General features: G+C 41.3%; 1 protein-coding gene across 1 annotated transcript; it reads right to left on the bottom strand.

Annotated features, from left to right (window-relative positions):
• Positions 1-3,026: 3,026 nt before the first annotated feature.
• Positions 3,027-11,425, bottom strand: LOC311167455 (glutathione S-transferase A2-like; the record flags this gene model as incomplete). The annotated part of the gene is made up of 6 exons (XM_084228476.1): positions 3,027-3,152; positions 4,014-4,145; positions 5,368-5,509; positions 6,863-6,995; positions 7,988-8,039; positions 11,339-11,425. The coding sequence occupies 6 exons, from the start codon at positions 11,423-11,425 to the stop codon at positions 3,027-3,029; spliced, it is 672 nt and encodes a 223-aa protein (XP_084084602.1).
• Positions 11,426-15,608: the final 4,183 nt, after the last annotated feature.

Genomic DNA, 15,608 nt, shown 5'->3' with positions numbered 1-15,608 from the left:
GAAGGAGCACTCAGGTGGGCTGGCAGATGTACCAGGCAGGAAGCGAGGGGTGCTGATGGGCCCAGACTGAGATAGGACTGGAGAGCAGGTGTGAGGAGACATCCCTGCAGGCCATGGGAGTCACCAAAGGAGCTAAAGAAAGGAGTGATGCTCAGCTTCATATTTCAGGAAAATTGCTTTTGTTATGACTAGAGAACAGAGAGAGCGAAGTGAATCTGTGGTCAGGGAGCCGTGTATGTCTGTCTGCTCCTACAACAGACACCCCAACAGGGGAAGCTCACCCCTGTAGGACACAATGTGGCAAGCCCTGATGCCTGGGACAAGTGTTGATTTTCTGCCCCTAGTGTGGCTAAAGTAGAAATCACTTCTCAGCCAGGTACTCTGGTCCACTGACAGAACAGAAGAAAAAAATACTTCACATACATCTTTATATCTCTATAATTCTTGCCTGTAATCTGTATTGGGAAGGCCCTGTATTGTGGCCCACTGGCTGCACTGAGAGGAAGGCTTATGTCTGGGGTCCCCCATAGCAGTGATGCACTGGGTGATTCTGGCTCTAAGGATAACAGGGCCACCTGAGAGCAGAGCTGGGTCTGTTTTGGTTTCATTATGTCCCCATCTCCTAGAACACCAAACAGTCTGTAGTAGACATAAGAGTTCTTCAAAAATATGCAAGACAAAATTTTTTATATTTGAAGGAAATTTTTTATATTTGAAGGCTCACAAAAAAATACAAAATGTCTTTCTGCCATGATCTAGATAGAGAGGTATATTCCTGGAAAAACCTGAGAATGTGAGCCATGAATTTCTACCCGTAATATTGTGATTAATAAAAAATATTTATGTAATCATTCAGATGATGAAGATATATTTCTCATATATATTTAGTTTTCTCATACATGTCTATATTTCCTGGCTCATAGCTCTGAGTCTTGGAATTTGCTGTGGTGAGAATGGTAAAGGTGTCTTTTTTTTCTATGTTTTGGTTTTTTTTTTAAATATTTATTTATGCATACAAGAACTGGGGTGCAGGCCAGAGATGGGGGTGTGAGAGGAGTCACCAGAGACAGAGTGGGGAACAGAACAGGCAGACTGACTGAAATACACTGCTGAGGGGAGCAGCGGGCAAGTCAGGAGAGGTCTGCTGTGCCATGTGGGTTGCTCCCTGGCCAGCCGGGAATTGAACTTGTGCTGCAGTGGCTACGGATTTCTTCATAGGTTGCATCTTAACCCCTCACACCACCAGGGAGGCCCGTCTTTTGCTATGTTAATGATCATAACTTTTGGAAGATTCCTCAGGATGGGGACTGGTTGCCAGAAAAACCAGCATGAATAGAGGCTAAACTTCCATCCCACCTCAGACCTCCATGTGGGGTAGAGGAGCTGGAAGTTGAGTTTATTTTTTTATATATATATTTTTATAACTTAATTTATTTTTTAATACTTTTTTACATTGTTTTTCATTTTTTTACAATGTATGCTTTCTCATCTCAGCTATAGTTGGAAGTTGAGTTTAATTTAAGGGCCAGTGATCAATGAGTCAGTTACACCTGTATAATGACACCTCCATAAAAACCCAGAGGTGGGGACCCAAAGAATTTCCAAGTGGGTGAATGTGGAAGACGTGGAGAGAAAGGTGCACCTGAACAGCATGTGGAAGCCTAGTTTCCATTATCCATTCATTGCCAACTGCTTCTCTTCCATCTGACTCTTGCTGAGTTAGAGCCTTTGTAATAAATTGGCGACCTAGTGAGTAAATGGGTTTCTTGAGGTCTGTGAGTTGCTCCAGCAAAATTAATCAAACATGACAAGGGGGTGTGGGAGTTAGTCAAAAGCACAAGTAACAACCTGGGCTGGAGACTGGCTCCTGGGGAGAGGGGAGGCCTTGGAAAAGTAAGCACTGCACTTATGGAAACTGTTCTATCTCTGGGTTGATCATGTTAGAATGGAGCTGAATTGTCTTGAATTCACAAACACCCTGGTGGTGTCAAAGAGTTGCCTGTTAGTGTGGAGAAGCCACATACTCGCATAGGCATTGGGTCCAGAAACAATAGACACTACACTTGCCTGTTCAAATGCTGCGTGCAGATATTCTATAACAATTCCTGGAAAAGAGGGACCGCCCTAGTGGCACAGGCCACTGAGGGCAGCATGTGAAGCTGTTTGCAGCCACGGCAATCATGAGTTCGATCCACGGCCAGGGAGCTACCCACATGGCACGGCAGACCTCTCCTGTCTCACCTGCTGCTCCCCTCAGCAGTGTATTTCAGTAGATCTGCCTGTTCTGTTCCCCACTCTGTCTCTAGTGAATCTTCTCACCCCCCACATCTCTGGCCTGTACCCCAGTTCTAGTATAAAATAAATAAATAAATAAATCTTTAAAAAAAAAAAAAAACACCTCCTGGAAAAGATAAGACAGACCACATAACCTACAGTTTCCCTCTTTTTTTTTATCAGAATTATTTAATTTTTTTTTAATAGAGGCATGTTATTTTTTTATTTATTTGTTTGTTTGTTTTGTTTATACATGCACTGGGTAAAGTCAGAAGCGCGGGAGGGTGAGAGAATTCACCAGAGCCAGAGCGGGGAGCAGAGCAGGCAGAAGAACCGAAGTACACTGCTGAGGGGAGCAGCGGGCGGCAGGAGAGGTCTGCGCGCCATGTGGGACCCTCCTCTGGTGGCCGGGGAGCAGCCGGGGATCGAACCGGCGCTGCAGAGGCCGCGGGCAGCTTCGCAACCCAGCGCTCAACCGCTGCGCCACCGGGGAGGCCCTACAGTTTCCCTCTTTAATGTTGAATTCTAAGAAAGAAGCAGATAGAAGACTGAAAATATGATTTTATATTTGATCCTCATGAAAAAGAATGAATTACATCTAGGTATGTTCATTGGAAGTTTACTATTTGTCACTAAAACATTGAAATAATTTATAGGCCTCACACTAGCCAGAATCTACAGTAGGTAAATCTCTCCATTATTGCAAATCTTCAGAAGATTGGTCTTCAGTGTGCGGGGTGACTATGCCTGCTTTATTTAATATTGAAAATCTTCTTTGCTGCTTCTAACGTTTTCTCATCTGTGGGAGGCTTCCTCTGACTTCCAGGCTGCAGAAACTTCTTCACATTCGGGAGGCTGCTGACTCTGGCTTTCAGGGCCTGCAATGCACAAGAGCAAGCCTCAGCAAGGAGCCAACCCCTGCCCATCGTTAGCACAGGCCAGGACCTCTCAGACCCTCCCCTCCACCAGCACCACCAGGAGTTGGGAAGCAGACACCAGTGAGAAAGAAGATCAGAGGGGAAACTCCAGCTCAATACTCATTACTAAGACGACTCTTGGTTTCAGACTGTTTCAGACTATTCAGCTCGCATCCTCCCCCTCTCCTTCCCTGCACGGAAACCTTGTAGACTCTTCCCCTTATGCAATACAAGGAAAGTTAGTGTGTCTGTGAGAAGCCACACAGATAAAGACTCCACAGGAGAATAATGAAGACACAGGAAAACTGGGCTGGAACCACAGAAAATGCAAAGGGGAGCCCTGAGATCTATGTGCTCTCCGAGAGAGAGAATAGGGTCGCGGCAGATTGAGAGAGAGAGAGGTGGGCAGGGGGGCTGTGAGAGAGACCACAGCATCTGAAAGGGGGAGCAGGAGCTGAGGGAAGGAGACCTGCACACACTGACTCTGGTGGAAACACAAGCACACACTTGGAATAAAGGGGACCCCAGAGGAACCAGGACAGAAACCCTCTTGGAACAGGACCTGGGAGAGAGAGGCTGAGCCTGGGCCCTTCTTAGAAAACCTCAGTCACTCTCCTTGGGGAAGCATCCATCTCCAATTTCCTCACAAAACACAATTCTTTTCATGCCTCAGATCAGGGACTGAGAGCAGACTTGGAAGCCTGGGCCAGAGTGAAGGCCGGGACAATACCAGGGAGTTTGGTCACCAGGCCAAGAGTCCAAATCTGAGATCCCAAGATGGGAGATGTGGACCTTCCCCTCTGAGGACTGTGGGGGCATCACCTTCAGCAGAGGGAAGTTGGCCAGAAGACTGGAGTCAAACTCTTCCAGGTAGTAGAGAAGTTCAACCAGGTGAATGTCAACCCTGCTCAGCTTGTTGCCAACCAGGTAGTCTTGTCCGTGGCTCTTCAACACCTGGGCAATGTGAGGAATCAGGTCATGATTCAGAGTTGACACTTCTCCTGTGGTCTGCTCTTCTCACTTCCTATCTCTCTGGCATCTGAAGTATACCTGGATAAGATCATCTCAACACCTCTTTAAATACAGGTTCTGACTCTTAATCCACCAGTGTTGTCACTAATGTTGGTGGAAATTGTTATCATTTTCTTGCTGCATTATCTAGGGTGACTGCAGGGCTGTCTGCAACTTACTTTGAAATGCATGAAAAAACTATGATTCACGGGAGGAGAGATGCATGGAGAGATCCATGATAATGCAAACATAACATAATGTCCATTTCTGTATCTAGGTGGTGAGTCTGTAAGTTCATTGTACATCTCCTTCAACCTTTCAGTATGTGTGAATTTGGATAATAAAATAGGAAAGAAAATATGAGATGCTTATTAAAAATTTTGAATAGGGGATCATGAGAAAAAAGAAAAATATATATATGGCACCACTAACTAAAGATAATTATATTTTGGCAAATATCCTTTTGGAGTATGTAGGCATGTAGAAGTATGAACAATTGTTGATAAAGAGCATGGTAACATCAAAATCATGTTGTAATATATACATGTGTTACTTATCATCTTAGCATCTTTTCTTCTCTTTCTCTCCACCCCACAGCCCCCACTTCTGTCAGACATGGCATCTGTCTCTGAAACACCGCCATATTCTCCTGATGGGGGCAGGCCTCAGGCTTCCTGCCCACGTTGCCTGAACATTTTCTCATTGTAGATGGACCCCTCTTGCAGAACACCCCACATGCAGCCATGTGGGAGCTGCTCCAATCTCTTGCAGCTCTCAGAGGCTTGCCCAGCCCAAGCTCTGATGCTGACCAGGAATTCCCGTCCAAGAGAGAAACCGCCCCACCTCCACCTGTCACACCACCTGGGCCCACTTGGGTTCCAATACCAGCAGTTCTTCCCACTGTTTCCCATGAACATGGTTCCTCAGTCTCCACATACTCTGGGTCCTAGGAAGTTGAAATCTTGCTGAAAACTGTACCTTGGTAAAACCAGAACAACCCATCTTCATGCTCAATTTTTATAAAATGCCTTGAGACTCAGCTGCTGCATTGCTGCATTAATTAGGGTCCAGAAGACTCAGTGGAAGTGGTCAGGGCCCCAGAATGCCCAGGCAATGCTATTCTTTCTCCTCTAATCTCAGCACCAAAACTGAACAGCCCACTTACCTTCTCAAAGGCAGGCAGGTAGCGATTTGTTGTTCTCTCTTTGATCAGGGCGATCTTGGCATCTTTTTGATCAGGTGGACAAAATAGCAAACTCAGAAGCATTTCACTCAAATCAGCCACACCTTCGCCATACATGTCAATCCTGAAGGAAGAAAATGACCAAATTGTCTAATGTCCCCTGTGTCTGACTTTATAAATTAAACAGGTAAAAGAATGAGGCATCAGGAGGCAAAATAATTCACCTCCACTGGGCTCATTTTTAGAAGCCAAATGTTCAGTTATGTATTTATTTTTTTTTTACATATTACAGTTCTCTCTAGAACAAGTTACTGAGGTAGACATGTTCTGAAAACTTGGTTATACACGCACAACCAATTATAGAGGGACAGAGAGCATTGTTGACCTATCCAGGTCACCAATTTTTTGTAAAGTCCCAGAATTTTGTACTTTTAGCACACTGCATTCCAGAATTTTCTTGGCACTCCAAGAAACCGCTGAATGCTTTAGCTGGCAGTCCACATTCTTCCTTCCTTCTTGTCTCTTGGAACAACTGAACTTCTCTCTAATCATATAAATGTTTAGAAAAGTGTCCCTTGTGTGTCTGTTTTATTTTGTGTAACAATGTTTTTGAGGTTTTCTATGTTATAGCAAACATTCATTTTAAATGGTACATAATACTCCAGTATATGAATACAACCCTATTTACCAGTTCTTTGATATTTTGTTGTTGCAGCTTCTTGACAATGCTACTGGGGACTTTAGTATAGAAGTTGTAGTGTAGACATATTTTAAATTCTCTTGGGTGTAAACCTTGTAGTGGAAACTCTGAAGCATACAGTAACACCAAGGTTAACTATTTGAGCAATTGCCAGCAATACCACACCTAATTTTCATTTCAATCACATGGCCCCACAACAGGGAAAACACCCCCATTTGTATTCAGTAAACCTGGCTGCTTCAGTCCTGTATCAGAGTTAACCTGGGTTTCTTGGGCACCAACCTCTGCTAACCCTGTAGAGTGGTCAGCTTTTTAAAACTGACTAATAAATTAGGATCCTGGTCATCATTCTTGTAATTCTGGAAATTGAGAACCAACTCCTTCGACCCATCCTTTCCCAGCCTCATCAATAAGACAGTCAGGTGCTGTGTCCCTGATGTCTACTTGTTAGCTGGTATCCAGCTTCCAGAGGTCTGAGCACCTGGAGTCCCAATTACCCCATCCTCCTAGGTGCATGATGCATCAGTACTTGGAAGCCTCTGTCATTAGCTGTGAGTGTGGACTGCATCTTCTTATGTCACCTCACTTGCTTGATTCCACGCTGAAAGAAACCCTTCTCCTTGTAGCTCTCTGCTGCCCTTTTTTTTTTCCTTTATCTCCGAGGCCTATACCGTTGATGCTTATGATCCCCCTACCACAGATCTGTGCGATCAGAACTTGAACTTTTCCAATTAATTGTTAGTGAAAGGACAGCAAACGAACAAAGAAATACCGTACAGGGCTCTCTCCTTTATGTCTTTCCCGTAGAGGTTGTACTTGGTGGCAATGTAGTTGAGAATGGCTCTGGTCTGGACCAGCTTCATCCCATCAATTTCAACCATTGGTACTTGCTGGAACAACAAACTCCCATCTGTTGAGAGAAGAAAAGAAAAAGTAGCGTGAACTATTTTATGACTCTTACTTTTTTGGAAAAGAAAATGTGTGTTGGAATGACTGAAGGTATGAAAATTATTTTAAAAATTATTACTTGGTAACATTCAATGGAAACATTTGTTTTTAACTTTTTATCATTTTTCTCATCAATCTTCCTTTTTCTTTTTAATCTATTATTTCATTGATCTCTTTAGTTCACATTCAGATACCTGGTATCTAGGTCCGTGTGTTTTTGCGCTTGATTTATCTTCATAGATATTTTAGCTGGTAGTTGAGAGAAGTTGCAATATGGCCAAGGTCAGATGTCACTTGACATGGAAAGTTCCCAGAGTAAGTTTCTATCAGTCATGGCAACAAGGCCCTGCTAACATAGATTTCTAAAAAAGGGTATTTTGTGTGCTTTTCAAATCCACCATTGTATAGTGTATGCAGAACAGACCCTGGATCCCGACGGCTGCCTGTGACCTTTTGCTCTGTATCTGTGTCTTCACACTCTCACCTGACCTTCCAACTCATTCAATGTGATCTTGTTTTCTAAGTCTATAATATTGCTAGGATATTGGCTTGTCAAGTCTATAAGAAAAAGGAACTCAAGGCAATTGCTAGGTCTTTTTCTACTCTTTTCACTGTAATGCATCTGTTTTGGTATCCTTGGTTGGGAGGCTTGCTTGAGATCCTCAACAGACACAGCATAGTGTAGAATAACAGGAGACAGCAAGGAGAGGACATTCCCAGTGCCCCAAGGATGGCTCGTTAGCAAGTACTCTGAGTTCTAGATCTTTGCATCCCCGAGTAACCTGCAAGATGTGCTCAAGGAGCCTCATCCCTTACATTTGAACCACTTTTCTCCCTTTCCTTATCAACCCCCTACTACAATTATACACACAAAGGTGTTGCCTAGTATTAAAACCTCAAATTATGACTTCTGCTAGACACTCTCATCAGAGGAAGTTAGGTACTTGCTCTTACCAGTCTTTAAGTTTTCCAAGTGTGCTGGAGTTTCAATAAATTTCTCTTCAAACTGCAAAGCAAAAATAGTACACGAGTTCTTGTTATTTCTTTTTTTTTTAAGATTTATATATTTATGCATACAAGAGCTGGGGTACAGGCCAGAGATTCAGGGGGTGAGAGGATTCACCAAAGACAGAGCGGGGAGCAGAACAGGTGGATCTACTGAAATACACTGCTGAGGGAAGCAGCAGGTGAGACAGGAGAGGTCTGCTGCGCCATGTGGGTCACCTCCCTAACTGGCCAGGGAATCGAATTGGTGCTTCAGTGACTGTAGATAGCTTCATACTGCTGCGTCTTAACCCCTTATGCCACCAGAGGCCCCAGGGTTCTTGTTATTTCATAACAATTTCAACCTTTAATGTCTGATGCCTCCTACAGAGGAGGTAAGATTTGAATTTGGCAGAATACACATTAGAGTGTGATTATGGCCATTTAGATATTTAAATTAGACTCAACAGGAAAAGAGAATGTGTTGCAGAAGTAACTGTTCATTCTTGCAGGTTCATTCTTATAGGAATATGGTTATTATTTGGGGAGTGGGAAGGTTCCTGGTTTTTTCCTTAGAAAACAAAATGAAATGAAAAATAAATTTTAAAATACAAATTTTTCATAAGTGGGTTAAAAAGGTATGGATTTTGATGATACAGTTTTCTTGCAATCTGGGCTCTGCTTCATAATAGCTCTGACAACTAGATGAAGTGATTTGCTGTCTCCAAAACTTAGTTTCCTGATCTACAAAGTGAAGATGGAGCATCTTCTCAAATAGAATATTATAGTGTTTTAAAATGCATATGACAGATCTGGCCCACAAAACCAAATAATTAATATAGTATTTGCAATGATTCTTATAGTTTGAAGATTTTGATGGTAAAATATTTGGGAATTTGGGGGTTCTAACTTGCTCAGTGGAACAGTATATTGCAGATGTGACCCCACAGGGTCAGATAGTGGGATGTGTGCAGCAATGTCTAAGTATCCAGTTCAAGAGAAACATTGGGGATATGGGTTATCACGATGGCAAGGTGGTTAAGGTGGGATTGGGTTGGCTAGTGTTGTGTGGTTTATGAGGCTGGTGAAGATGGATAGGACTAAGGGAATCAGCTGTCAGGCACAGAGAATCCAGAAGTCCTCAGCAAGAGCCTCTGTAAATCTTTGCACCACCACCCTCTTCTGTCAAGCTGCAGTACGGAAGAGGAGCTCGGGATGTCCTCAGCATCACTTCAACTTGACCCTCATGTATTTATCTTATCCTGCCCAGGAGCTGCACATATCCCTGAACCTCAAAGCTACAGTCAGGTTAGAGCAAAAGGAAGACTAGGAGACTTTTGTTTGCTCTATTGTTTGTTAATAGAGAAGAAACAATCTGGAATGTACTATGTGGGTGTTTTTTTTGTGTGTCCTTTTTCCTTCAAAGGCCAGGCTAAATTCCTCTACCTTCATGAAGCAATTGGAAAAGTGGAATACCAAGGCATGGGCAAATGTGAGTTATGACTCTGAAGGGAGTACATTTGAAGTTCCCGTCACAGGATACCACTTCACCTGAAACCTTCTTTTACTGCTTTTACTTGAGGGACTAGCTCTCATGAATTTGTCCTTCATTTTCTCCCAGTAAAACCCTCAGAGAGATGCTGGGATCCTGTCTCCACTCAGAAGTATTATATCAGTGACACCTCCAGTGGGCAGCTCTCAACAGGGTCCCACAGAGCTCAGTTTTCCACAGGGAATGTGACTTTATAACACTGTGAAATGGTTTGAAGGGAACTGTCTGTTGTGTTCATCCATGCCTCTGCACATATTAGCACAAAATCATTGCTGAGTAGGTGTGTTATATCTCTAATATTGCAAATTATGCTTTAATTTTAATTATTTGTATTATAATATTTATGTTTTTTCTTTTTGTTACGGAAATATCTAGCACACATTAAAATACAAAAAAAGTTTAATGATCCTCCTGTACACATTGCCCAGCTTCAATAATAATCAACTCATGTCATTCTTGTGTCAAGTTAGTATCCTATCATGCTCCCCCTGTTGTAATAATAGGAAGGAATACTAAATATCATATTTTTTATCATAAATATTTCAAAATGTATCTTAAAGCATAAGAACTACTTTTGAGGGCCTCAGTTGAGTGTCACACTATGAAGCTGTCTGCAGCCTCTGAAGCTGTCCACAACCTCTGCAGCGCTGGTTCTATCCCAGCTGGCCTGCGAGCGTCCTACATGGCACAGCAGACCTCTCCTGTTGCGCCCGCTGCTCCCCTCAGCAGTGTATTTCGTCAGTCTGCCTGTTCTGTTCCCCACTCTGTCTCTGGTGACTCCTCTCACCCTCCTGCACCTCTGGTGTGTATCCCGGTTCTTGTATAAATAAATAAATAAATCTTTTAAAAAATTTTAAAAAACTACTTTTGAAATAATCACAAACATTAACAATAATCCTTAGCTACCATGTACTATTCAATCAATGTTCATGTTTCAATTTGTTGTACAAATGTCAAAAATGACACTTCAGTTTCCATAAATCCAAATAAAAGTGAGGTTTACACATCATGACTAGTTTCATAAATTTATTTTGTTTCCACTCTTTGAAGGGAAGAAATCTTGATAATATATTAGGTCAAATCTCTTCATCTCTTAATAAGTGAAAACTTTTTAAAATCAAAACTCTTAAGAGTTCATTCAGCAAACAAAAGTCTCCTAGCTGATGTGAGAAAAGTACTTTAATACAGTCAACTTTAGATCCAACCTCAGATATCTGCCCCACAGGGCAGCAGCTTCAGAAGTGGCATAGGATGAGGAAAGACAACTCAAAGTCCAAGTAGAGCAGGAAAGACACGTATAAAGGCTTGCACACCTCTGGATATGCAGCACCTATTTTCCAGGCCAGTCTCACATTTATTGGGTATCAGATTCAGGAAAGGTTGGCAAGGACATGGAGGAATGTATGGAGGAACGTGCATGGTGGGGATGTGCATTGGGGATGCATAATAGTCTGGCATGAGGTAGGGGGCAGTGAATAGGGACTGTTCCCTGGGAGACTCCATTGTTGCTGCTCATCAAAACATCCTATCTCTAGTCCCTGTTTATACTTAACTTTCTGTCAAGGAGGTTTAGCTGGTCATGCTAATCTAGCCATAATATCTGCCTGCTGTTTTCAGCAGATATCCTCATACCAAGACTTTTGTCCTGGTGAGAGGCCCTACCTGACTCTACATTTTAGCTTTACCAGCAGAAACTTTGGGCACCAAAACAACATCCTGAGAACAAGGGGGTTGGGGAATCCACAAAGATGGCCTCTCTCAGGACCTACCTCCACTCCGGCTGCAGCCAGGAGCCACCGGATACACTCCATTTTGCCTCGTGCGTTGAAATAGTGAAGCTTGGGCTTCTCCGCCATGATGGAGCTTTCTGGTTTCTCTAAACCTAAAGGGACAAATAAATAAAACCACAAAAGCAAAAATGTAATATGTGATGTATGGCTGAGCAGCATCAGCAATGCTGAAGGAGTACCTAGCTCCTTCGTGGAAGAATTGGGAACCTCCCTGGAATGTTTCTTGGTAGAATATTCACCCATTAGCAGCCAACCATTCTCACGTCTCCATGAGAAAGATCTAATTGCCTTGGTAGGCTAATTGGTGGGAGCCAGTGATAAAGATGCCTTATGTGGGGATTAGCAGGGAGGGAAGAATTAGAGAGTTAATATGCATTGAAAACCTCTTAGTGAACCTGACTCAATGCTTGTCCTAAAGATACATAATCTTTAATCCTCTTAATTGCCATCATGAACTAGTTGATTTGATCTCCACTTTAAAGTTAATGAAACTGAGTATCAGAGGGTAAATGACATCCTGTCTTTGTTCAAAAGCTGAAGTCAGGGTTCAATCTCACTTAACTATAGCTAAAAATATTTTAGCTTAAGATATTTTTCCATAGACATAGGGTGCCATTTTATTTGCTCTTTTTTATAATCCTAATTACTCCTCAACTTGGAACTTTCTATAATCTAGAAAAGGGGATATCACTGCCTTAACTTTATAGTAATGGAAGAATGGAAATAACGCATCCAATGTCTGTCACACAATGGGCATTCTCACCAGTTTATAGTCAGTAATGTTACAAAAATCACCTGAGATGGATTCTGTATTCCTCCCATTTTACAGCTGGGGAGACTGAGGTTTCTTGAGTTATTTGTCTAAAGTAAGTGGCAAACCTGGAATTCAAACCCACTCTAACCAACATTTAGTCGAAACCAACATTTAGATTCTAGACTTTGTATTACTGTTTTTTTTTTTTTTTAAAAAATGCATGATATACTTCAAGGGATTGTGAAATCCACTAATTTCTCCAATGAAATAGAAAACATTGAAGTGCATTATCTATGAAAGTTAAGCATCATCTCACGTGTGTTCAGTTTCAGTGGTATGTCTCTCTGTTATGTACACAGTCTTTTGGTCATGAGAAAAGAAAGTGATATTTTGGCTGCATCTGGTGAATAGCATGGAAAGCTCTTGATCTATTCCAACCTGCCTGTGATTTGAACACAGCAGGGACTGATACCATAATCCCTATCTCACTTCCCCTTAGCCAGTAAGAATGGAGTTTTGAGGAGAAGGAAAGAAGTTTCATTAATTTGTCAACAAATGAGGAGAGCAGCAGGTTATAGTCTGAAAAACTACCATCCTGCTCACTGTCAGAGTGTAGGGTTATTTAGCTAGAGTTGCAAGGAAATAAAAGAGGGAAGTGAGCCAGAGTCAGAAATTCAAATGTCATCTATGCAAAGATTCCATTCCTGATTTTCTCTTGAAGTGTCTTTGTAGTAAGGCCCTCTGGCCTCAGAATGCAAGGAAAAAACAAGATGTTAGTTAATCATTTAAATCAAGATTTGTTAAACTTAGAAGGGGAGGGTGACTCTCTCCATGACAGGGATATGTATTTTATTGCTGTATCAAGAGCAGAGGAAAAAAACTCAATAGCTCCAGCAATAAACAAAACCAGTTTTTCATAGGTATGAGTGAAAACACGCAGATTCATGAAAGCTGGTGTCCCAAAGCCAGTTTTAAGGAGCAACAGTTACATTTTCTATCCAAATCCCAAACTGTGCTTAGAAAACATTAACATTTCTTATAGGTGAAACACTACATGACATGCACCTCAAAAATGTCTTCACAGACACATCACTCAAAGCAGTGATAGTGAAGGCAAAGATAATCAGCTGGGACTACATCAAATTAAAGAGCTTCTGTACAGCAAAAGAGACAACAACCAAAACAAAGAGAAACCCCACTGACTAGGAGAAAATTTTTGCACATAAAACTAATGATAAAGGACTGATCACCAAAATCTACAAAGAGCTGATGAGACTCAGCAAAAACAAAGAAAATAATCCAGTCAAAAAATGGGCAGAAGAGCTAAAAAGAAATATCTCCAAAGAGGAAAGGCAAATGGCCAACAGGCATATGAGAAAATGTTCAACATCACTTGTAATCAGGGAAATGCAAATCAAAACCATAATGAACTACCATATTACACCAGTGAGAATGGCACATATTAAAAAAACTAACAACGAATGTTCGCAAGGATGTGGAGAAAAGGGAGCTCTCCTGCACTGCTGGTGGGAGTGCAAAATGGTCCAACCACTATGAAAAGCTGTGTGGAGATTACTCAACCTACTAAAGATAGAACTTCCATATGATCCAGCAATTCCACTCCTAGGTATTTACCCAAAGGACACAGAAACATTAATTCCAAAGGGCACCTGCACCCCTATGTTTATAGCAGCACTATTTATAATAGCTAAGCTATGGAAACAACCCAAATGCCCAAAAATAGATGACTGGATCAAGAAGATGTAGCATATATACACAATGGAATATTACTCAGCAATCAAAAAAGATAAACTCATGCAATTTGCAGTATCATGGATGGAGTTGGAAGGGATCATGCTCAGTGAAATAAGCCAGAAAGAAAAAGAAAAATACCAGGTGGCCTCACTCATAGCAGGAATTTAGAAAACCTAAATAAGGGACCAGGAGAAAGACTAATTATAATAAAGTAAAAATCAAAATCAACAAGCAACTATAAATCAGAGACACATTTACGGGGGGAGGAGATGAGGGATTAGGGCCAAAATAAGGGGGGGTGGGAATTATACGGGGAATATAATCAAAATGAAAATGCATACATTGTGCAAAAATGAAAAGCGATGTAAGAATTATATAAAATGAAATAAAATATAAAAAAACATAAATAGTTTAAAAAAAAGAAACCATTAACATTTCTTGCAAGATTTTGTGGCTATAGAATTTATGACAAAAACATGTTTCTCATTCCCCAGTGGATTTATCTCTAAATAAATGTATATCACTTGAAGTTTTAGATATCAAGATGTTTTCAATATTCATATTTTAAATTTGGAATCCAAAAATTCTATTCTTTAGAATTGAACATAATCCTTGGAAACATTCTTAACCAACTCGTCTATCTTAATACTTCTAATTTTGTCTACTGTACTTTCTTTTTAAAAAATCTATCCCCAATATTTATTTATTATTAATTTGTCAGTCATTTGCATGTCTCTATAACTTAAGGGTTACATTCTTACTCCTCCATATGTACACCTTACTCCTCCATATGTACACCTCTTCATTCACCCTCCACCACACCTCCCATGCTTCCTTCCAGTAATCCCCCCTTCCTTCTGGTAACCAGTATTTGTATTTTATAATATACACGGAGGTGTTAATTCTGCTGAGAGAGTAGGAGAAGAAAGCTCACACTAACCTGTGAAGTGTGTGTGATATGGACTAGAGTTTGCAGAGAAGAGTCCTTCAAATCCTCACACTATGTTCCCTTCCCTAGACTAAGGATCAAGTTACTAGGGGAATTAATGTACCTTGCATATTATTTTATCACAATGCATTTCCTAACAAACAGCTTTCTTCAGCTTCCAAATGGGAGGTTTCCATAGACCCACCCAACACTTGGGCAACTGAGAACCGGAGAAACTGGGTGCCTTACACAGACCACACAGTCTTGTTTCTGGTTCACACCTAGTATCTAGTGAGTGTGTGTACCCTAGGAAATAGCTTCTAATACCCTACTTTAAAGATGAGGAAACTTAAATTCAAAGAGATCAAGCAACACTCCAATGCTCACATGTTTGGTTTGTTGGGTTGGTTTAAGCTCTCCTTCTGATCTCCAATCTAGGGTTTTTTCATGCTGTGTGTGACATTTAGACACTCTCTATGCTTCTCTCTCAGACCCTTATTTTTTAATTGTCTTCAGATTCCTTGGGCAGCTAAGGGTTAAAGGGGAAGAGAGAAATATCAAATCCTGAGCTCCTTTCTGTTCACTGATCTTTAGGGACTTGATAAGAAGAAAAACTGATTAGAATGTTCCTTGCTTTACTTTGGCATCCCAAAATAACTAAGTTAGGGCTAGTATATTTCATCTAATAAGGAAATATTCCTTGCAAGGCATCTAATCACAGTAATAAATTAGAAGAGTTAATGACTCTAGGTGTGGTCCTAATTAGTGTTTCTCAGTGAAGAGAGGACAGGTTCTTCTCTTATGAAATACAT

This window comes from Talpa europaea (genome assembly GCF_964194135.1).
Source record: "Talpa europaea genome assembly, chromosome: 2".
Classification (NCBI taxonomy): Eukaryota; Metazoa; Chordata; class Mammalia; order Eulipotyphla; family Talpidae; genus Talpa; species Talpa europaea.
This window is presented reverse-complemented; position numbering and strand designations above follow the sequence as displayed.